We start from the raw sequence: 24819 nt of genomic DNA, 5'->3' as shown, positions 1-24819 counted from the left end.
TTTACTTTTTTCTTCTACTTCTCTGCCCTTTTTACTGGGCTTTTAATCTTACTAATAAAATAAAAATTTCCTTTAAAAAAAAGAATTCTGCCTCTTATATTTGAGATAGCACCTATTTTATATAGCAGGTAGAAGGCATGCAGGTTGAAGAGAATACCTGCCTTCTCATTATGGATGCTGATTGTTTATCTCCATTTCTAATGAAGAGGTTAGTTAGGTTTACAACTGAAAAGTTTACAACTTCTCAATACTAGAGTACAGTTATTACCACCTACTCATTTTCTTCTTCACATGTTTTTGTTTTGATAAGAACTTTTACTGCTATGGGAAGTATTGCCAACCTGTATATGGTGAAGTTAAATTCAGGACCAGGAGCACCTTAATGACCAATAGATTTCCAGGGTATGAGCTTTCGAGCGTCAGAGTTAAATCCTCAAATGAATAATTTGAACCATCATATTAAGTATTATGGTTGTTAGGTTGATTTTTTTTTTTGTATTTTCAGGTTTTCATGCATGGTTTGATTTTTGTTCTTGGACTAGTTCTCATATTAAATTTTCTTATTAATATAGCGATACCGGTATTTATTTTTGATCTTACAGGTTTATAAATCTAATTCTACACTGTTAGTTACAGGTTATTCAAAACCTATATATAAAATTCTGTTTTGCACTGTACTAATTACCATCCAAAACTTCTTAAAGATAACCTCCTATACGGACAATTTTTACATTTGAAAAGGAATTGTACACTTCTTACATAATTGTGGCTAATAACTTATCTGAAAGTTTATATCAGACAGGGTTTCCTAGGAGGGTTGTTAGATCACTAGAGAGAGCAGATAATATTATGAGACCCATTTTTTTTTATTAACAGATCACCAACTTCATCCTATCGTATATTTTGGTCCTTGGAATGCCATCAGCTATTTATCATATTAGAAAAATTATTCATAAACATTTGTATGTGTAGCAGGAGATCTCTGGTTCTGTTGATGCTCCCCATACAGGATTTTGTTAGAACATCTGATTTAATGGTCAGATTGGTCATTTGGATATTTAATGGTCATTTGGATATTCTGTTACATCTGATCATCAAAAATGTAGTCATTGTTGTCCACAAAATTTAAGTATAAAAGTTTTTATCAGTTCAGTAGTTCAGAAAATATATTATTTGAAACAATTTACAAACTGCAATCTGCAGCAAGTTGTTTTATGTTATCACATGTCCTTGCAAGTTACTCTGTGTTGGGAAAACTACTAGATCTAACCAGGATCTCAGAAGCAAAATCTGTAGAGGGTTTTTTTTAGGCCCTTTAACTGAACCTTTTCAATGTAGTTTACATGCTCCTTTGGACTTTAGATTTTTGCTGCAGAGGAAGTACAAGGTAGCTCCTTCACATCTGTGGTTATAGAGCAGATTCTTCCAAGATGTACACAGGCCTACTGGATTTATACGCTCCATGCATGCGCTGTCTCCTCAAGGACTTCACGATAGATTTGTCAGCATTTTTATAAAATGATTAAAATGCTAAAGGTTTGTTTTTAGTACAAATGTCGATATCCAAGCTCTTTTTGCTGCCTTCTATTTCTATGTTGCCTCTTTTTTTATTGATTTATAGGGTGTGAATGCTACTGTTTGTTTTGTAACCATTTTGGATGGTTTTATTATGTGCCTATTCATCACTGTGACATTTATGTTGTCACACAATATTTATGAGCATAAATATACATATATTTCATGTACATAATTATTAATATTGTTGTTGCTTGCCTTCTGTTTGGAGGCCCTTATTTGTATCTTTTTGTCCTTGGCTAGAGGATCTCTTCCCCCTGTTTGGCTGTCTGAATCCCTGCTTTGCCATGGAAGCCCGGCTGGGTGACTTGGGCCGGCAGCACATGCTCAGCCAAACTTACCTCACAGGGTGGTTGTTGTGAGGATAAAACAGAGCAGAGGAGAATGACGTCAGCCACTTGGGGTCCCGACGGGGAAGAAAGGCGAGGCATAAACATAACATATAAAAGTACACAAACCAATCAATGGCGTAGGACTTGATCATTCTACCAAGCAGACCAGCGGTTGCCATTCTTTGGGGAAGGGCCCGGTAGGGCAGGGTGGAGCTGAACACAAAGGAAAGGGTGACGTTCCAGGCAGGAACAGGACCTGAAGCCACTTTTCGCCCACTTAGGGAGGCAGAGAGTCCCCTTAGAACCACTGCAGCCACAAGTGCACAACGAGACCTCCGCACACGCACTGTGGGAAAGACTGCCGTTGACCGGGGCAAAAGGCAGAGGAAGTTCAGAAGGCGGAGGGGGCTTCATTCAAAGCATTTAAGAAATGCTGATGTGCTTCACTGGTGGTGACTCTTTGCAGATTCTGCCGGCCTTTCTTATTTAAGCCAGCAGGTGGCAGCCAGACCACACAGTTGAGAAGGTCCAGTTAATTATCGACAGATTATGAGAATGGTTTCCATTAGATTAACTAGTGAGCATTTTGAAAGCTTGTGAATCCCTACAAGTAGTACAGAAGATGTCACTGTTAATCTATTCTGCATCTAGAAACACATAACGGCGCTTTAAACAACGGCTGAAATCATTACAATGGCTCTTCTCCTATTGGTGGTCTGATGTTCCTGCTTTCCCAGTTTGTCCTGCAAAAATGGCAGGAACAGGCCCGAGGCTCACTCCCAACCTCTTTGGAGGAAGAGTCTCTGGGTTGGCAGCTCATTCCTGGAGATTTGGGGGCAATACCTGGGGAAGGACTCCTGTTCCTCCTAGGCTCTACGATATAGTCTTCAGAGTTCACCTTATGAAGCTGATCGTTTTCTCCAGGGGAAAGTTTGCAACCCTGGGCAGGCAACCTAGGACCATCTGAACTGCTGCTTGGGAAGCAAAACTACTTAGGGACTGACGAAGGCTGCCTGGAACTTGATCTAACTGGATGAGCATCAGCTTCTGATATCCAGAATGGAAGGATTCAAGTTGAGATACTGATGGTGCGCTCCCCACGTCAAATGCTGCCTGTTCTCTTGAAGGAAGGGCAGTTCAGAGAACTACCACAAAGAGGCCAATAATGTGCCAATTATCAGGCAGAGCTGCAGCAGCCCCACCTTCTTTGGGTTTCAAAGTCCAGGGCCAGACCTCCTAGAAGGGCATGGGAAAGGACAGGAAGTCCCTGGGAGGGATGTCACTCCCCCCCGCCACCAAGACTTGAGTTGGATGGCCTCTGGCAGACAGTTCTTAAGACCTACACTGGATTTCTGGCCTGTGTCTGGCCTATCCCTGCCCTCTCATCTCAACGTGATCAGGAATCAGGTTTGTGCATTCTTGATATTCTCTTGTCTGGGATTTTAAAAAGTGGCCAAACATCTTGCCCAATGCCAGCACTGAAGCTGGTACCCCAAAACACAGGTGAACACACACAGAGCAGGAACCATGTTCCTCCAATGCAAGGATCTTGGCACACTTCAGATGGTTGCGGGGAGGAAGAGAATGAGCAGAAAAGAAAGGAAGAGGAAGACGAAAGCAAGAGTGTCAACATTTTGAGAACTGCTAGACTCCAGGGTCCTTCAAAACGAAACTTCTGGAAGTTCCAGCCCTGGAGCCTTTTTATCCATTCAGGCTGCTGCCCCAGCTGTGACCCAAAGTCTAACCTGCCCGCTGATGCACATGTTCTGGTAACTTCCAGACTAGACTACATAATGCAGCCTGCCTGGGCTGCCTTAGGAAGTTCTTAGAAACTGCAACGAGTCCCAAATGCAGCTGTCCAGCTACTCTCTGGGACTAGCCTCAGGAACATATGCCACCAAACGGATCCAGTTGCAGTGCCCTCTGGTTTGTTTTTGGGTGCAATTCAAAGCCCTGCTTTTAACCTTTAAAGCCCTAAACGGGTTGGCGCAAGCCTTCTCCACCATGAACCTCATCTGGTGTGTGTGTCACCTTCAGAGGTTTGTAAGGGGGCAACGAGAAACAGGACCCGTCTTATTTATTTTAAAAGCCCTTTTCTGAAAAGGCTCGAGACAGCTAACACTGATTTAAGAACCATGACCATCTCATTAGAATTGGAGTAGGCTAGCTGGATGCACGCCCTCTCCTTGCAAAGCAGCACCAACCAGCTCGTCCCAAAGCTTTTAGTCTGCCTAAGGCAGCTCTGGACCTTTCGGTCTATGTGCTGCACAGCCCTAAAATGTCTGTGGGTTACTTTTCATGTTACGCAAGACATTTGGGGGGCACTTGGCGCCAAAAGGCAGGACTAAAATGCTTTATGGCACAGGTTGATTCACAGCCATACAGAGACAACAGCAGCACTCTTTACACATCAAAGTGGGCATATGAACCAATTATATACATGTCTGTGGGTCTGGTTGCATGGGGACTCCAGAGTGAAAAACTGCACCCAAAAGGCGCAAGCCACTCTGTCGCTTCAGAAGGAACGGCCAAGCTCCACTGCTACAGGAGAAAAGGGGCACACCTCTCGAACCCTAAGACTGGCAAGAGGCCTTGTCCTCGCTAGTAGTCTCAGCACCAGGCACCTCCCGTCTTGCCCAGGAAGACAAAAGGCTTTTCACGCAATACCTACAAAGCCCCAGACAACCTCCTACACCTGGCACAGCTGCAGGCAAGAGACGCCCAGGCTGCTGCTTCTGCTTTAACCCCACACGCTTGCTGCAGGTGAAGGAAAGAGTTCCGTCTGCAGAAAGCCGAGAGCCCTGCCCAGGATGTGCCAGGCTGTTCACAGAGATCAGATCAAGAGCAGAAAACAGGAGGGCTCAAGGGGAAGGGGATTCTCTCCCCCTCTCCTGGCGTGCAAAGGGTCACACACACCCTCCTAGGCAGTGGGATCGTCAGTCCATCCTCTTCGTAGACCCAACATTCCCAAGGCCAGGCAGAAATCCCCAAGCATCACAAGACCCTTAAATACTGAGCAGAAAGCAGTAAAAAGGAAATTCAACATGGAATAAATAATATGAGGTGTTAAGGACCATTCAAATGTGAAGTTTATGATATAATTAAATAAAAGTACTGGGCAGAATTGTTGGGAGGAGGCAACTAAATAAAAGTATTTGGTGGAATCATTGAAGGGGGGAGGTAAATAATGACCAACCACCTACACAAGCCTGCAGCGTAAACTAAGACCATCATCCCAAATGGCAGATCTGAATATAAATCAAAGTTCTTAAGCACTCTGCTGTGCATATTAAGAAAATGTATCATTTATTTAACTGATGCATATCGCAGTTATGCATCAAAGTGGGGTGGGGTGGGGTGGGGTGAGGAGGGGATTTAGTGAGGTGGCCAGGCTACCAGAGGGAACAGAGCTAGCCAAAATGGCAAATCCTCCGGTGGGCTAGAAGAGTTCCGAAGGGGCAACCAAGTGGAAGGTGTGATCAAAGCAAGTGTCAATCAAATGCCTGGAAACAGAAATCCAACAGAACGGATTCTGCAATGGAGGAGGGGGCTGGCACAGGATAATTCAGCTGAGTCAGCCCCCCCTTCCTGAGTACAGCAGTGTAAGGGAGGGAACACTTGCCATTCACTGAGGCAGCCTGCCCAGGCCTCTTACACCCTGCAAGCCTGCCCGCCTCTCTGTGGGGTAGTCCCATTAATCTCTTGGGAGGCAGGAAAAGCAGGGCACAGAGACAGGCCCAGAAGGGAAGCATTACAGAGGTGTGTTCAGAGAGAGCAGCTGGAAAAGAAAATGGTCACAGGGCAGCAAACATCCGGCAAATGAAGGGGAATGAAAGGAGCTCTGCCTCCGGGATCTTCATCACTTTTGTGCTAATGTTAGACTAAGGAAAAGGCCAGCCAATGTCAGATGCATCTGACGAAGAGAGCTGTGGCTCTCGAAAGCTTATGCTACAAAAAAGTTGGTTAGTCTTAGAGGTGCTACCGGACTCTTTACTATTTTGTGACTACAGACTAACACGGCAAACTCCACTGGATCTACGACCACTTTAGGCAGGTGAGTGTGGACATGCACTGAGGCAACGTGCACTTGCCATTACCAGCATCACTGCCAGACCTAGCTTGCTCCTCAGTGGCACGGGTAGCTGAGCGTGAACCTTGCCACATGAGAGACCTTGCGGGAAAGTTTGGTCCCACAACATGAAGAGCTACCCAAAAGGTCTCTGCATTTCTTGCCAACCTTGAAACAGCAACCAGAGCAGAACCACCAGGCGGCACGCAGCCCCTTAGTGCTGAACCCCAAGAAGGTGTCTGAGCCGTTTCCATTTGGTAAGTGAGAGGCCATCAACTGCCAACCAGCCCCTTGATTATTCATTTCCAGGCTACGAAACAAATGACAATACTCTTCTCAGCTGCAGCTTGTGGCTGGCCCTGACTCCCTGGAAACTCTGGTCTGCCATTCCTGCCTGCTGTGAAGCAAGTGACCCTTTCCAGTCTTTTGTGATATGCAGAGAACCGGTGAGAAGGGTCTCATATCATGCTTGGACTGAGAAAGTCATCGCTGAGAAAAGATTTAGGGTTGACTACAGCAGACCCCAAGCCAAAGGTTGTTTTTTAAAAAAAAAATCTGAGAGCAGCCATTGCTCCTCTTTAGGGGGAACAAGCAATTTGAAAGCCTTATTAGGCTCAATTTCAGTAACTTCCCAAAAGTCACGGTTACAAAGAAGAGCATGCTCAGGGAGGCCAGACGTCTCTGCATTCACGTGACACTAAGCTACTAGAGAGGGAGAGCAAGAGCCAAATTATGTCACCAGAATCTTTGAGGGACTGGAAGGTGTGTTTGGACTGCCAGACGACTGCTGTTAAATCAGCTCCATCAACACAATGGCTTCCTGACTGCAAAACACTCTGGAAGAGCTTAATGCCGACATGCAACTCTGCATTTTGCTAAACCTGACTTTCCTATTGTTTCAGTCCTGACAGGAGATGCACAGGGTTCAGACTGGTGAAGCTTGCAGGGGTCAGGAATCACCTGGAAGGGGAGGCAAGCAGTTCTCGCTCTGCTTCTGCCTTACAGCAGATCTCATAAAGGCTCTAAGAGCCTAGTGGCGATAGCCCCAGCCAGCGACTGACGGAGCCCAGAAGGGCAGCTGATCAGTGCCTGAAGATCCCGGGCTGCATGGGCAGCTGTTCCCTCCTTCCAGCCTATCTAGAGATGCTTGCTCAGTCCGTGCTGAGCTGAACAAAAGCAATTAGCAAAGGTGTGTGTATATATATGTGTGTGTGTGTGTGTGTGGTTTTAAAACCCATGCTTGCACTGCTCTCTGAACCAAGAATTTGCTTGGGAAATGGATGAAATGGCCTCAAGCAGATAGAAAACAGCTGCTAGCAGCCTTGAAAAGCACCGAGAGGGATCTCTAGAGGCAATGCAAAGATCCCATGTTGTGATCAGCCTCCCGACTGACTTTGTGCAAGAAGAACAGAGAATGGCAGAATTCCCAAGGAATATGAATATGAGGAAAGAATGTATTGTCGAAGGCTTTCACGGCCGGAGAACGATGGTTGTTGTGGGTTTTCCGGGCTGTATTGCCGTGGTCTTGGCATTGTAGTTCCTGACGTTTCGCCAGCAGCTGTGGCTGGCATCTTCAGAGGTGTAGCACCAAAAGACAGAGATCTCTCAGTGTCACAGTGTGGAAAAGATGTAGGTCATTTGTATCTACCCCACCCCTCCTGAGTAGATACAAATGACCTACATCTTTTCCACACTGTGACACTGAGAGATCTCTGTCTTTTGGTGCTACACCTCTGAAGATGCCAGCCACAGCTGCTGGCGAAACGTCAGGAACTACAATGCCAAGACCACGGCAATACAGCCCGGAAAACCCACAACAACCATGAGGAAAGAAGTTTGGCCTAAATGCTCTTTCCCCAGAGCCCCTTGCTGAATGAAGAAGTAAATGCCTTGCTCTTTGAGAGACCGCACAGCCAGAGAAGAGCACACGGCTGACGGGCACATCTGAGGCTTCAGCCCCGGTACTAAATGCCAAGCTTCCCTAAAACAAGATCAGGTGTAACTGCGTAATTTTAATTGAAAGCCTATTAAAAATTGACGGCTGCCCTGCCTGGCTCAGATTAAGAAGTGGAGCTTGTACAAGAACAAAAACATGCAGGTCGTCTGTGTACGAAGCAACTTCAGTGCCTTCTGGGATGTTTTGCACGTCACTACTAGAATGCATGGAGGAATACTGTCCTCCAGTGAAGTTCACCAATGGCTACCGTCTTCTTCTCAAATTAGAGACACTGTGCTCTTCTGAGGCACGTTGGGATAAACAAAGCTTGATGTTATTGCTTAACGCAACCGGCAAAACTGAGTATTTCTAACACAGAATCTTATAATAATAATAACATTCGATTGACAACTTAATGCCCACTCAGAGCGGTTTACAAAGCATGTCATTATTATCCCCACAACAATCACTCCATGAGGTGGGTGGGGCTGAGAGAGCTCTGAGAGAGCTGTGACTGACCCAGGGTCACCCAGCTGGCTTCAAGTGGAGGAGTGGGAAATCAAACCTGGCTCTCCAGATTAGAGTCCTGCCGCTCTTAACCACTACACCAAACTGGCTCTCTAGTATTTTGTATCTAGTATTTTGGATAGCAGCCTGGTATAACTGAGCCCAAGGGATCTCTTCTACTTCCCCCTTTTTAAAATCTGATCTGATTCTTACGTCACCCTGCTTGCTTAAAAGTGCTCTGCCTATTTTCTCTATTTCTGACTGACACCACAAAGGTCATGCATGATCCTTCCAGTGTCCACATGAGCAACTGGGAGGGCTTTATCACACACACACACACACACACGCACCCCTAAGGAGACTGGAGGTTGCTGCTTAGCCCTGCTTCTGGAACCTGGCAGGAGGATCCACTCCAAATTTCAGCACCATGTTTGCCTCTGAACGGAAAGAACCCTCAGAGGAAATTTGCAACAACAAAGGGCAAACAGGAACGGGAAGGACGGATTCCAGCCCTAAAAGTTGGCTTTTCGAGTTGTATAAATTGGGGGGGGGGGAATTGTGAACTTCCATAGTCATTAAAAAACATCAGAGGGAAGAGCTATTTGTTTCAGTCCCTTCTAAGTCAGAAGCTGGTATAGCATTTACATCCGCTAAAATGATAAAGGGCAATAAAATTTACAGCAAAGAAGCAGTCTTAAACAATCAAGGTGCTCACCTTTAGCTGCAACCAGTCACCATTGGAGGCATCCATTGAGAGCGATCACCGGAGAAATGATGAAGAAAGGAAAAAACACACCAGGATGAGTATCCTTCATCACACACTGCATGAGCAAAGCAAAATCCACATACAACCCGCCCCCCGCCCTCCATATTCACAAGCGACAAAGGTTTGCAGAAGAGGATCTCAGAACAGCAGTGAGCTGCCAGATGGAAGATGTCTCCATGTCTCCCCTTCCCCTCTCCCCATTACAAAGCAGTCTGGTTCTAAGGTCAGTTCAGACTGTGGGGATTAATAGAAAAAAAAGAGTAAACATAAAATAAAGTATGGTAAAAAATAACCCATGGCATGAGAGCACACACCACTACGTGCCATTCTAATTGACTCCATCTTAAAAGGGGGACTGCAGAACTGGAGAAAGCATAGAAAGAACAGGGTTGCACTCAGGGCTTTTTTTCAGCTGGAACGCGGGGGAACGGAGTTCCGGAACCTCTTGAAAATGGTCACATGGCTGGTGGCCCCGCCCCCTGGTCTCCAGGCAGAGGGGAGTTGGGATTGCCCTCCGTGCCGCTAAGCGCCGCTGAGCGGCGTGGAAGGCAATCTAAACTCCCCTCTGTCTGGAGATCAGGGGGCGGGGCCACCAGCCATGTGACCATTTTCTCCGAGGGCAACCCACTGAGTTCCACCACCTCTTTCCTCCCCCAAAAAGCCCTGGTTGCACTTACCTGTAGCTTGTTCGTCAAGTGGTTTTCTGTGCAGCCACCCACTGGAACTGGGCATGTGCAGGCCAGCCATGGTGAAAATTTCCAGAGCTTTCTAGAAGACTAGGAGTGCCCTTCTTCCCTTTGGCGCTTTCCCATCAAAAACATCCCATAACCAGGAGGACAGGCACTATTCCTCAGTTCTCTCTACACTTCACTGGAGACGACCCCCCCCCCAGAGTTCACAGCGGGGCAGGAGGGAGGGACGTGTGCCTGCACAGAAGACGACTCAACGTATAACAGCTATAGGTAAGTGCAAGCCTGTTTTCATCTTCCTGGCTTCTGTGCAGTCCCACATTGGGAGAGTTGCAAGCTCACTTACTGAAGGAGGTGGGTGTGAAGCCCTCAAAGTAAGAGACTGCAGAGGACCCCCTTCCCAGCAGATGCTGAGTGTCTCATTGGCATTCACCCGGAGGGGCTTCTAAAAAGCTGGGCGCTCTCTGAAAGGGACCTTCCAAAGTCCAAGCATGAATGCAGCAAGGAAAAAACAGCGCTCTGGTGGGGAGAGCCATGCTAGGTAAAAGACGTTGAACAGTCATGCCCTGGAAAGAGCGTGACGGCCTCTACCAACCCACAAAGGAAAGGTTGTGTGAGGAAGGTGCCAGGTCTCTCTTACAGCCTGAATGACGAATACAGCCGATAGTGTTGTGAGACATGAGGGCTGAAAGCCAACCCCTGGTAGGGAATCCTGCCGAGGGCACTGGACGCATGAACATTGTGAAAACTCTATGAAAGCAGGGATATAGGTTAGAACCCAAAGACTCCTCGTTCCACAGGTAGAAGTGCTGCACGCTAAAAATAAAGCACCAGGGAGGTGCAAAAAGTTAACAAGGGGTAACACCCCTATTTGGACATAGACACATAGCCGTGTTAGTCTGTAGTAGCAAAATCAAAAAGAGTCCAGTAGCACCTTTAAGACTAACCAATTTTATTATAGCATAAGCTTTCGAGAATCAAGTTCTCTTCATCAGGCATCTGATGAAGAGAACTTGATTCTCGAAAGCTTATGCCACAATAAAATTGGTTAGTCTTAAAGGTGCTACTGGACTCTTTTTGATTTTACCCCTATTTGGAATGTCTTTGGAAATCCAGTAAGGAATAGGAAAATTTAGAGTCCCAAACATAATCAATAGTATAAGCAGGATCCAAGAGCTGCTACAGCCTCAGGAGAGACTCTTATCCAGTTAGAAGGGTAAGATGTGATAGTAAAGGAGCAGCAATTGCCACTCAGAAAAAATCAAGACTACTGCTAGAGTGCAGGAAAAGGAGCTGACCAAAACTGCTGAAGTTGTCAGTGGGAGTGAGAACATAGCAGAGCCATGCCAGAGTAATAAAAAAACAGTGAAGCAGGAGTGATGGGGCCGAAGAAAGGACATACAGTCTCTGCACCATCAATGAACCTTGTGCTGCTAGCAGAACGATCTGCGCAGCAAAAACAGCCAGGGGACAAAACATAAAAGCACCTTGTCAAAAATTTAATAAGGGCATTCCCCAAAGATGGGGGCCCATGGCTGCGAAAGCAGCAAACGAAAGGGCACGGCATGGACCACCAGACTGCAAAGCAAGGCCAACAGCACATGCCTCCATCAGAGTATCTAGGAGTTGGCGCCAGTTAGTGGAGAAAAACATAATTGAAATTAATTACAACTATGTGGAGCATTTGCAGTAAAACAAAAGACAAAGAAAGGTAAGGTACGTCTTATTACTCTAAATGAAAGTAGTAGTATTATGACAAAGTGATTTCGCAGAAGACCGGGAGCCACTTGGAGATGCATACTAATAGTAGGGCCCCTGTACTCAGGGGTGGCCCCTGAGATGGCACTAACTCTCAGAGTCACAGCATCTGAAAGAACAAGAATGGTGCACGTACGCTCTGTCTAGGAAAGAAGAAAACAAATCTGGGTATCCCTTGAAGTGTGAAACTTAGACCAAAGACCAAATTCTGCCAAGGCGTTTGATTCCCCGCTCCTCCGCTTGAAGCCAGCTGGGTGACCTTGGGTCAGTCACAGCTCTCTCAGAGCTCTCTCAGCCCCTCCCACCTCACAGGGTGATTGTTATGGGGATAATAATGATAGCATACTTTGTAAACTGCTCTGAGTGGGTGTTAAGTTGTCCTGAAGGGCAGTATATAAATTGAATGTTGTTACTATGATGATGATGTCACATACAGGTATGTAACAGCACAGAAGTCAAAAAGCTGAACAATCTTAGCAAAATATGGATTGACGAAGAATGAAAAGGCAAAGGAAACTCTTTTTCAACTAGCAGGACAAAAAAGGGAGTTGCTCTGGAAAGGGTCAGTAACCAACCATCAACAGAGCAGAGAAAAAAAACCGTGTATGAGTTTAGGCTGTATCAAGAGAAGTATAGTGTCCAAATCATATGAGGTGATGATACTGCTCTACTCTGCTCTGATTAAACCTCATTTGGAGTACTGTGTACAGTTTGGGGCACCAGAGTTTAAGAAGGATGTTGACAATCTGGATCAAGTCCAAAGGAGGACAACGAAGATGATGAGGGGCCTGGAGACCAAGTCCTATGAGGAAAGGTTGACGGAGCTGAGTATGTTTACCCCGGAAACGACTGAGAGGTGGTATGTTACCTGTCAGGGTGGCCCCTGCAATACTTTGGGGGGATTGGGGGGTTCACTGTCGGGTTGTAGACCTGATCTTTTGTGCCATGCTGTGTACTGAAACCTGCCGGAGAGCCATTACATGTTGGATCACTGTTTGCTGTGAGAAAGAATGCGGTTATCTGTGTTGCTAGGGAGATGCGGCCACTTGGCTGGAGAAAGGCTGAAAGACTAGTCACAACAACTTTGTTTACGTTTATTGCACTGTCTCTTGCTGCACAGATGCGGACTTAGAGCTTAGTTAAGGGGGGAGGGGTAGAATGGGTTGTGCTTGAAGGGTTTAATGCTTAGCAGGAGAAGGGGACAGTTACTCCAGTCAAGAAACGTTTATGGTGCTGTAGTTAGATTATCATTAGAGCTTTAATTCATGCATCCTTGGACTCATGCAGTGAAGTTACTCGAGATCTATGTTGGCAGTCCTTGACATTACCCTCTTCAAGTATCTGAAGGGCTCACATAGAGGATTGAGCAGAATTGTTTTCTGTTGCCCCAGTGGGTTGGACCAGAAAGAATGGGTTAATATTAAAGCAAAACAGCTTTGGGCTAAACATTAAGAAGAACTTCCTGACAGAGTGGTTCCTCTGTGGAACAGGATTACTTGGGAGGTGGTGGTCTCTCCTTCCTTGGAGGTATTTAAGAAGAATCTGATGGCTGTGATGATTCTCTAACTTGATATTAATGCCCACGGATCAAGACAGGGAGGGCATGGAGGGATGAGCCGGTGCTTGGCTCTTGTGGCCCTGGGTAATGCTGATCGCCACTTTGGGGTCAGGAAGGAATTTTCCTTCAGGCCATATTGGTCAGGGATCCTGGAGGTTTTTTGCCTTCCTCTGGGTCACTGAGGGGGTGGGGGGGAGATAGCTGTGAATTTCCTGCATTGTGCAGGGGCCTGGACTGGACGACCGTTGGGGTCCCTTCCAGCTCTATGGTTCTATACTTTTATATTGCAGCCTCAAGTCAGATACCCTAGTTGTCATGCATTTTATAAACAGCCGAGGCATTAGAATTCTGCCGCTAGCAGTCTGCACCCAGAGGGACTTTCTGCAGGAAGGGTAGAGAGATGTATGAATAAGACAGCCAAGCACAACTACAAAGACTACAATACACAAAATTAGATTGCCTGGACCTAAAAATGGGCTTTTTCCATCTGTCCTCCTTATTAAGTCAGGAAAACCCAAAAACAACACCTTTTTTTCTGTCTCAGGAGGAATGCTGAACTGAATAGTTCAATTAATGGGGACAGGTAACCTCTCCTGAGAGGAGAGATGGGGAAGACCTTGGGTCTTTTGAGCCCATAAAGCAACACAGATGTGAAAAAGAATTGTAGGAAATCTGTGAGTAGTGGACAAGGCAGCAAACCACTGAATTTTTTACTTTCTCTTATAATCACCAATGAGGAGAGACAAATCGATTTGAAGGATTCAACAGCAAGCCTGTTCCTCCCCATAGGGTTGTCTATTGGGGCTGAAGAATTCAGAGTCTGTGTACGAATTCACAGTTATAATCACTACCTTTTATATACAGTTAAAGGCTGTGAGAGAGACAGATACCTGAAGGCGTAAGCTGAACTCATGGAAGCTCATATCAAATAAATATTAGTCCTGAGAGAATCATTGGGCTTTTATCTTATTATACAAAGATGCAAAATGCCGTTGGAGATGTTCAATGGCCTCAATTTGTAACACTTTGGCCAACAGCCTTTATGCCTCAGGATGGAGTTAAATGTGTTTCATGCTCCCTTCAAAGGGGATGGTAAAAGGATTGTAATGTCCTACTGATCAGCCCCTTGAAGGGAAAGTTGCGGCATGGGAATTCTGCTTTATACAGCATTCACAGTCTACAGTGACTGAATGAGAGATGACGTGCTATTTAATCTGCATGCCATCAGCAACAATAACAATGACCACTGGAATAAAGTATAAATTTGCTAAAGGATTGCAGTAGGAGCCCTAACAGTAGCTAATTTAATGAAAGTCTGAGCGTCAAGGGCTTCTTGGCACATCAGGTACATTTCCAAAGGCCTTGGGGAAAAGTCTCTCCACCTCATCAGAACCAAGGGCTGGCGTTAGGGTTGCCAGGTTCCCATACCCTCCTGGTGGGAGGTCCTGGCCGGCAGCATGCTCCTCTTTGCGTGCATGCTCCGGTGCCTGAGCAATGACATCATTCCCAAAAGTGACGTCGTCATGCCAGCTACGGGAGCGCTCCTGCGCTCTGTGCAGGGCCGATTCAGCCCATTTGGGAGGAAAGTGCCTAAGGGAGGAGGGGCACTCCTCGTCTTCTAGAAAGCTCTGGAAATCTTCTCTGTGGCTTGCCTGCCTGTGCACAGTCCCAATATGGGACTGCACAGAAGCTGCAAAGATGAACAAAGATAAATGGAGCATCGTCCTCGGGAGAAAAGGCAATTTGTGGCCTTTTAGTTTAGGGGAAAAAGACAACTAAAAGAAAAAGGCAATTGAGGCTTCTGGCTGGTGGGGAGTAACAAAGTGTCAAGAGATAATTTGCTACCCCTTCCTTCCTCTCCCAGGCCTTGAGCATCGGGTTATCCAAGACTGCTTACAGACTGAAGGTTTCAAGGTCACCCTTTTAAAGTTGTCTGTGTCTGTGGCCATCACTACTTGTCACGCTTTTAAAATCAGATTAGAAAGATTCATGGAAAAGATGACCATGAGAGCAAAAACTGAAATGTCCATGTTCCGAGGCAACAGAAGTTCAGACGCAAATGGGACAGTCGTCTCCACCATGCCCTCCCCTGTAAGCTTCTGAGACAGCTACTGAAGGAACTGTTTCGGGGCAGCTACCGATGGAGCAAAGGTGCTTAACTAGACAAACTTCTGGTCTAATCGCAAAGGCAAGTCTTAGACATGTCTCCCAATGAACATTAATCTGAAGGAGCTGCAAGCAGTTTTGCCTTCCCGGTAACTGTTCACCACATATATACGGGCGTAGTTGTCCCCTTCAAAAATTCTGGCTGTTCATCAAGAAAACATGCAAGAAAGCTGCTGGCTGCATAAAGGTGCCTCTGCTTGCACTGGGGCACGCTGCTGCTATGGGACGACCCCAGAAGGCAGCTCTCCCCGCCCCCTCCCCACACTCCCAAGTGCAGCACTTACATTTGCTCTGCGCAACCGAGAAGGCAAGGGTCAGCTTGGCAAAGAGTTCATCGTTCTCAAAACGGTCCTCCTGGGCCTTGACCCAGAAACAGTCCTGGGAGAGCTCCTGAGCTGTAATCTGTAGAGAGACAAGACAGGGGTCAGAATTTCTTATGACAGACCTATTATACTTATCTTAAACACAGCAAGGACAGTAATTCCTTATCTTTTAAAAAAATTAGATGCCCCATGAACCAAACGAGCGGATGGAACAGACCTCTCCCCTTCTCCCTTCCGTCCTTGGTACACTCCGAAAGTTGTTCCTGGGGCTCAAGGGAACCTCAGAGGCAGAGCAGAGCCTGGTGCTGCAGCTTCAGAGGAGCCCAGTAGCCGTCATCCCTTCCCCACCCATGGGAGCTCTTCTGCCGCTTCCCATCTTGCTGCGGCCTCCTGCATCACACAAAGGCTTTATTCCTGAAGGTCCCCGGACAGTCAGGGGTGGCTGCGGTGTGGGGAGGGAAGGGGGAGGCGCACTCTTTCCATTCATGGTTCACAATGCCCAACCTGAAGTCTTCTTCAACACAAAAGGCATAAGCTTTCAGAGAACAGAAACACCAACTTTGGCGGCTGCATGAAGCATTACCCTCAGTTGGTAGCAACGGAGCTAGCTGGAAAGACAGTATCACTAATTACAGGTGCTATAAATGCGTCATTGCTCTTTTCTTGTACATATCTGAGCTCTGCAGACTTAATGCTACCTCTCATTAGGGCCGTTAATGCATAAAATGCATTTTTGGCCATACTAATGAATTTAGGTATGTATGCATGTACCTACTAAGAAGAAACCTTCATGAATTTGATGATGTTGACTAGTTCACCAAATATTTTAGCTTTACAGGGGCCACAACGGTCTTTGTTTTTTTCTGCAACAATCTAATGTAGTTACCTCTCTGGCAACTATTGTATTTTTTAAAGAATTCCTATTAAGTGTTCCAAAGGATTCCCTTGAAGATTTATTTACATTATTCACAGTCCGCCTTTTCCACTGAGTCTCAAGGCAGACTGCACAGCGCGAGACGATCACTTCCTTAATACTTTCCTGTTCTTACTTTACCACTCCGACAGTTACTCCAGGAAGGAAGGCGGGATAAGGAGCAGAGAGCCAAGCTACAAGTGATGCCTTACACAGGTTGGACACTTGTCAGCTTACCTCAAGTTTTGATGGGAAATGTAGGCGTCCTGGTTTTACAGCTTGGCTCTCCATTGCAGCTGCAAGACTAGGATGCCTACATTTCCCATCAAAACTTGAGGGAAGCTGACAAGTGTCCAACCTGTGTCAGGCGTCACTTGTAGCTTAGCTCACAGTCAATCTGCTCTAGTCTCTTAAAGCCACAGCACCAGGTGAAGCTTAGTCAGCCCTTCTCACCATCACCACCACCCACACCCAACACTTAACAACAAACACTGCACAGATAAGCTGAAGGAGGGAAATCCTTGCAAGCACAATGGGGGGGGGGGGCTGAAGCAACTGGCAGTGGAGAAGAGGGAAGAGCCCCCCTACATGGGGGAGGAAGATCTAGGAATCAATTAGCAGAACGCCACCTTGGACCAATTTGTTCTCCGCAGCTGAACTTCTGGCTTATACATTCTCTTTGGAGCCAATCCAAATGGAAGAACTGGAACTGAAGTTGTCATAGTGCCAAACCCAGGAGGCAAGGGAGGAGGTGGGGCTCCACCCCCTCCAAAAAGTGGTGGTGGTGGTGGTGGCACTCCAGGCCCACCAGGAAGAGGAGGCGGCGGCGGCACTCCAGGCCCACCAGGAAGAGGAGGCGGCGGTGGCGGCACTCCAGGCCCACCAGGAAGAGGAGGAGGCGGTGGCGGCACTCCAGGCCCACCAGGAAGAGGTGGTGGTGGTGGTGGCATTCCAGGCCCACCAGGAAGTGGCGGCGGTGGCGGGGGCACTCCAGGCCCACCAGGAAGAGGCGGCGGCGGTGGTATTCCAACTGCACCAGGAAGAGGTGGAGGTGGAGGTGGTGGCGGTGGCACTCCAAACCCACCAGGAAGAGGCGGAGGTGGTGGCGGCATTCCAACTGCACCAGGAAGAGGTGGTGGCGGAGGTGGTGGTGGCGGCACAACTGCCATTCCTGGCAAAGGTGGTGGCACTTCAGCTGAACTAGGAAGGGGAGGGGAAGGAGGAATAGTTGCCCCACCAGGTGGAAGTTGTGGTGGCAAATCAGCAGTCGAAGAGGTAATACGCTCCATTTTCTTCTTAGCATCTTCAAGTTCTTTTGTAAGTACAGCAATCTAGTCCAAAAAAGAGGCAGAGCAAGAAAGGTTATAGCAGGGAGTCTTAACAAACAAAAGAAATAACAGCCTAATTAGCATCTGACCATCTGGCACATGGAGATAAATGTTTGCTTATGCCTCAAGTGTTCTGGCATACCAATAGGAAGAAGAAAACGGACAGCAGCTGCCTGCAGGCCACTTCACTGATCCAGCGCACATCCAGTCAGGCCTTTTGAAGTGTTCCTCCTGAGTTTTGGTCTCTAGCAACTGCATGCTCTTTCTTTTCTACAAAGATTTTGCTTCTACTCTGTTCTCTCCTTCGTCTGCAATTGTATCTGAGCGCCTTCCACTAAGTTTTTTCCTGTCTAACTTCCTTTTAACCATATCTTCTCCTTCCTTCCCTGTCTTCATGCCCCTTTTTGGAATAATTTTGAAGAAGCAGTTTCATAATTTTATGGTTCTACAGATACCCATTTCTGCCAGTTTGACAATGAATATTGGTATATTAAAAACAGATTAGAAATTTCAGCAGCTCAATTGAGAGGTTGATGGCTGTGACCAATTTCTATCATCTCAGCTTATCCAATGCACTATCAAATTTTTACCTAAGAATACAGCATCCTTGTGTGCCATATTCCTCATCTCTTTTCTTTACTCCACCTGAAAACTCTTTCCTTCAATAAGATTTTCTCTAAACACTTCCCATTTCTGCTAGTTCAATCAGGTGACATCACTCCCAACTGGTAGCTTGCATAAAATTTACAGATTTGTCAGGAAAATGTTTCATTTGCGTTGTGCTGAAATTCAGATGTTAACCTATCAAGGCTGCTAAAAGTTTAATTTTTTTTCTAGCTAGCTTTCGGTTTGCTTGAGTGGGTTTGCTTGTCAATCAATCTGTTAACAGTATTTAGACAGTCTGTTTCGTGTAGTGTGGGGACCTTTACGCAAGCCACAAAGTCAGCTGAATCTTCTGGGTCCAACACATCAGAGTATTCCACCAGGCGGTGGTGGTGGTGGGGGGACCTAATGGTGCTTATGGAGGGAAGGAGCCCTCAGAATGCAACTGCAGGGATTCCAAGGAGGGCAGAGAAAAGGAAGTCGTTTGGGCTCTTCAGCCAGTTGAAGGCAAGAGAAACTTGTCTCAAAGCCAGCGCAAGAAGACAGAAAACCTGCTCTTTAAGGTCATCATGGAGGGATACGATTTGTTCATTTATTCAACACATCTATTAGTTATTTTTTGTAAATGTTCTTAAAGTGAATCACACAGTGAAAAAGCACGTTACTAACAATCCTACTCAAAGGCTGGTTGTTCAGCCCTGCCCCCGCGGCAGAGGATTTTCTTTTTCCTTTTAGTTTGCTCCTTTGCTCAGAATAGGAGCAACTGCTTTCATCCGCCATGAGCCCTTTGTGGGGAGGGCGGAATAGAAATCCAAATAAAAGAAATAAAAACAAAAATTATGAGAGCAGTTTTTCCTTTTCATAAAACTGGCGTCATCCTGTGGCTAGTCTGCTCCATATCAAAGGTTAATTATCGGAGCACAAAAGTGAAGGTGCGGAGACGCCTGCCTGGGTTGGGACTGCTGGAGTGTGTACAATTGGCTGGATTCCTAAGACTTACCCCTACTCTCAGGGTAAATTACTGCAGTTGACTAGGAAAAGCCTATGATTGTTCAATTAAAGAAAGGTTGATGAGAATACTTGGGACGAATTTCTTTGGTAGGCGGAAGGACTGAAAACTACAGATCTTGCTTCTGGTGGATGTACTGATAAAAGGTTGCTATTTAAATCTGGGGATGGAAGGCTGGGAAAATTTTCTCCATATTAGGATCTAGTCATTTGAGACTTGGGCCTGTTGAATATGTTCCATAACACCATAGAAGAAAGGTAGTGCTCAAGCAACGCATTTCACCACATTCACTTTGGAAATAAATACTTTTTCTATCATTTGATATATGTCTTAAATGAGAAAATTATATGTACTAATTGTCCGTATTAATTCTTCTGTGGTATCATATTAAACTTTGGCGTTCACAGTCAAACCTCTCACCACCAACTCTGCTGCAGGGGCAGCAAGCCCTTGTCCCAGTTGGGGATTGGGTGGGTAGAAGAGGAAGCAATGGGGTGGTGTTGGGGAAGGCAGAGCAGTTGCCAGCGCCTCTCTCTATCTCTCTCTCCCCCCTGAAGTGTGGTCTCCAGAGTTTAGAGTTACTAGATAGTTGGTTATTTATCTTCTGCACCTTGCAGTTTACCTAATGGCATGAACTGTCACTATAAATTTCTAAGTACACTTTTCCTTTCCTTTTGCTTTCTTTCGGTACTATAACTAAGGTGCTAATATAACCTTATTTTAAAGGGGGGAGCTGGAACTGCCCCCCTCTGCATGAGCCAGGCAGCTGTTCCCAGCATTTCTGCAGGCAGGCAGTCTAGCATGCAAGTGTTTGACCCAGCGAGGGACCAAAAAAGGGGAGAGTTCCCCCAGAAGTCTCACAGGACACCCCACAGGTATTACATTAATTCTCAAGACAAGGAAAGACCGCTGCATGGTGGAATCAGCCAGTTTCACTTCTTAACCAAGATTTTAAACTCTGGACTACAGTACCAGGCTTAACAGGATAATTCGATGCAGCTCAAAGAGGTTTTATTAAAAATTGGGAGATGGGAAACTGGGAGATTGAAGACTGACAGATTTGAAGACTGACAAAATTGAAGACTGACAAATGTTATTAAGTTAGGTGGAATAGATAAACAAGAAGTTACGTGTCTTTCTTCAATGCAGAAAAGACAGTTGTGTGGAACGGCCTTTTTAAAAAGCACAATCTAGATTGCTATAATAGTAGAGGCAGAGTTAAAGAACAGGTGCCATTAATATATTTAAACCAACAGCTCAAATATTAATTAACGGGGTAGTATCAGATCACTTTATGCTAAATAGAGGGACCCAGCTGGTAGGCTTGTCTCCTATTGCCACTATACTGCGTTGCATATAGACCGACCCACTTTTGGGGGTGGTGGAAAATGGCCCTCAAGTCATAGCTGACTGACGGCGACACCTGCTGGGGTTTTCAAGGCAAGATGCTAACAGAGGTGGTTTGCCTTTGCCTGCCTCTGCAACCCTGGTCTTCCCTGGACGTCTCCTATCCAATGACTAACCAAGGCCAACCCTGCTTGGCTTCCGAGATCTGATGAGATCGGGCTCACCTGGGCTATCCTGGTCAGGGAGAACCATTTATAGCAATTGCTGTACGTGAAACTAAAAACTCAAGTGGAATTAATTTTGAATCACCGATTCTAATACGATACACATATCATATTGCAATCATGTTAGCATGCCCAATTAGAAAAGATCATTTAAAAATATATTACATATTAATTCTGGAAAGATTTTGGAAAGAAGATTTTTTAAATTATACAATGGGAAATAATTTATCATTGGATCCAAAAGTACTTTTGTTAGGGTAATTGTCCTTGATGGTGATTTAAATCATATTTATGTTATTTTAATATGGTATTGTATTTTAGACGACTTATTTTTAAGTACTGGTTATTTTATATCTTATGTTGTAAACTGCCTCGAGCACTAAATATGGTGGAGAGGCAGTATAGATGTCAAATACATAAATAAAATTTTATTATGAATTTGATCACTACAGGTTGAGTCTGCATTGCCTCATATTGGGGGGGGGAATCAGTCCTCCTTTAACAAAATAGCATAAACAGATATGAGTTATTGCAGTAATGTCAGAGTTAACATACGGGAGACTATGGTAAAATGTTTACTGGAAAATAGGCATTATTTTACTGAAACGGAACAACAAATTCTAGGATAATGTTCAGCTGTATGCTCTCTTTGCAACATGGTGAATTGAGAGCTGTAAGGGAACAAGGGTAGAAATGCAATTGTCTGAGAACACTGGAAAACCCAGGGCTTTTTTTCAGTGGGAACGCAGTGGAATGGAGTTCTGGAACCTCTCGAAAATGGTCACATGGCTGGTGGCCCCGCCCCCTGATCTCCAGACAGAGGGGAGTTTAGATTTTCCTCTGTGCTGCTCAGCAGCGCGGAGGGCAATCTAAACTCCCCTCTGTCTGGAGATCAGGGGGCGGGGCCACCAGCCATGTGACCATTTTCTCTGAGGGCAACCCACTGAGTTCCACCACCTCTTTTCCCAGAAAAAAAGCCCTGGGAAAACCAATATAATAATTTTTATAACGGTAGTTTATTCTGTTCGCTTTTTGGAGGAGATGCAAGATGGTGCACAGATGACATTTGGTCTATGAAAACAAGAGGATGCATTACATTAATGCTGGAGGAATGCAGAAAAAAGCAAAATACGGACATACTTCAAATGAAGATTAAATACTCAAGTAGTCATGAACTTTGGCACTATTAAGATGCCCGTGTCTATTGTGCTTTTTAACAAATTAGCTATAACATTTCTAATGGTTACATAAGCAGTTATTTTTTCTCTGTGGTGTTTGTTGTATATGGTCAAGATATTTGAAAGCGAAGAGGTGGTGAAAGGTTACACTGGCAGAGGGTATTCAATGTCTAAAGTAAATTAGATTTTGTAAACAAGTTCTGTGGGAAACATGCCGTGAGATGCTTGCATATTTGTCCCAACTGTGAGTGTTTATTTTTCTAAAAGTTTAATTAAGTTTAAATACATAAACTTTGGAAGGCCCAATCTTTGGCATTCTTTGTTTTCCTCAAAATCCAGTTCTTTACATTCCTGCAGCCTCCTCTGATCCTGAGGGTCCCCACACCTCACCCTTTCTCTTATCAATTAACACTTTTCTCCACTCTTTCATTCTCTGGCCTACACATAAACTTTCTGCTTTTTAAAGCTTTTCTTCAGATTGTCCTGATTCAATATTACCATCGCTCTTCTTAGAGCAGCAACTGCAATTTGATTTTTAACTTGCTTCTTCTATAAATTACTCAAGACTGGCCATTCTCATTTTTTTTGACCATTTCGCTTTTTAGGTTGAGTTCTGCTTTTTTATTTAAAGCTCATCCTGACCATATTCCAATTTAGAATGTCACTCCCAGGGAGCTTTGGTTGGGGCATCACTGCTATGTCATCTGTCTGCCATGATTTTGTCTCTCCGGTTCTTTCCCAGGTATATCCCCCTCCTCATTGGGAGGCGCCTCGAATGCAGCACTTGTTAGGAGTTGGTTGAGCAGGCTGCAAAATCCGGGCAAGTGGCTCCCACTGCACAACTCCTTCCTCCACCTGCTACAAACAGCTCTCCTCCTCCTCCTCCTCCTCCTCCTCCCTTTCTTCCCCTGCAACAGCATTCCTGTCTCCTGTTCCATTAGTTTTATCTGCTGGTTTGTCCATCTGATCATATAGTAATTCAATTACCACAGCTGCATTGTGCCTGTTGATTACATTTCTATGCTGTCGTTAACACTCAGTCACACTCTTGTCACACGCTTTTCACTCCGCCTGCAATTCTTTCTTGGATAGCAACATTTTTTTCTCCACTTGAGATCATTATGGTGCTTCAGTACAGGAATGACTGGTAACAGGTCTTTGATGCAACCAGTCTCTTTATGTGACACATTTCCTGAATACACGGGGAACCCACGACTGAAGGTGAGCTCCTTAAAATCGTTGTGGGCAAAACGTATGTTGTTGATACCCCTGGGCCAATACAAGCTTAGACTGCGTTCAGATAACCCCCATCCTCATCCCACATCCCACCACGACTATGACCTCATCATTCAGCAAAGAAGAAGCACTTTCCAGACTTTGCTTCTCTGACGTGATCTGCTGTTTCTCTGCTTCCACGGCGTCTTTCTCTTGCAGTAGATCTTGGAATTTTCGTTCAAAGTCAGCTTCCTTCTGCTTCATTTCAACTTGCAGCTCATGCCGGGCAGTCAACTCGGACTCCAGCTGAGGGGAAGAAATATTATATGTTTTGATAAATGGTACGATATTCCCCATGCTGGCGAGGACTCAGGCTGGAGTCCTGGGTTTCAGTTTGGGGCTCTAAACAAACAGATCAATACCGAGGAAGGACAGGGCAGGGGAACTTGCTATTGTTCAATTAAAAAACAACAACTTCCATAAACAGACAGGGATCTATAATCTCAAGGGACTAAAAGGTAACGGGCATCAGCGGATCGAGGAAAACTTCCAATGAGACCAAAGGGAAATTCAAATCAATTAGATGACGGCATGTCAAGTTACATCCTAATATTAACGACAGCAGAGAGGAAAAACTTCCTCCAGCTCACCAATCTGGAAGGCCAGCGCCCACTTCATCCTCTCGCCCTCAGAAGGAGAGAACAAGAGGAAAGGACATGGCCCCGCCTAAGCCTGCAAAGGACAAGGCAACAGCAATTTCGCCCACTGAAGAAGAGAAAGAAACTGGTGCTCCACTCACAGGGGAAGCAGCTGAAAATCTCCTACATAGGACTGCAAAAAAATAGCTCTGCGTCGGCCAACAGCCCACCTAGGCCAGGACTGCCTTTCTGAGAGCATCAACTTTCCTGGGTCACAGGAAATCCTTTGCTGCCCTCCAATGTGCAAGCAGCGATGGTCCTGCCCTTTTCTGTGACGGTTAGTGCCCTGTTATATATTCTGACTTGGGCTGCCACTGATTTTATCTCTGGAACAGCCCTGATATGATGGAGGAAGGAAAAGTAAGGAGAGCTGGGGGGGAGACTTCTAAGGTAAACGGCTCCCTGGACAAAATGCTGTCCTATTACCCCCTCACTCTGGCCTCTACTTTCCTCTTGTCATGGGCTGGGCTCGCCCAAGCTGATAGTCCAAGCTCTCCAGCAGCTGGTGTCAGCTCAGAAGGCGAGCACTGCACCGTCTCTCCTGCAGTTCCAATCTCTGGCGTTGTCTGCGGCGTTCTTTGGGTGTGGGTGAACCTGGGGGGGTGGAAGCCCTCGGCTGGGCTGC

At 45.8% G+C, this 24819-nt stretch overlaps 1 protein-coding gene across 1 annotated transcript in view; it reads right to left on the bottom strand.

The window, feature by feature from the left end:
• Window positions 1-24819, bottom strand: part of DIAPH1 (diaphanous related formin 1) — a 105181-nt gene that overhangs the window by 40384 nt on the left and 39978 nt on the right. Inside the window, exons 15-17 of the mRNA XM_054985512.1 lie at window positions 23623-23802; window positions 17222-17923; window positions 15635-15758 (exon numbers count right to left, since the gene is read on the bottom strand). Of these exons, the coding sequence (XP_054841487.1) occupies window positions 15635-15758; window positions 17222-17923; window positions 23623-23802 (1006 nt within the window). The remainder of the gene's footprint in view (window positions 1-15634; window positions 15759-17221; window positions 17924-23622; window positions 23803-24819) is intronic.

The sequence above is a fragment of the Eublepharis macularius genome, chromosome 7 (assembly GCF_028583425.1).
Source record: "Eublepharis macularius isolate TG4126 chromosome 7, MPM_Emac_v1.0, whole genome shotgun sequence".
NCBI classification, from domain to species: Eukaryota; Metazoa; Chordata; class Lepidosauria; order Squamata; family Eublepharidae; genus Eublepharis; species Eublepharis macularius.
Note: the sequence above shows the minus strand (reverse complement) of the source record. Positions and strands in the feature narration are given on the sequence as shown.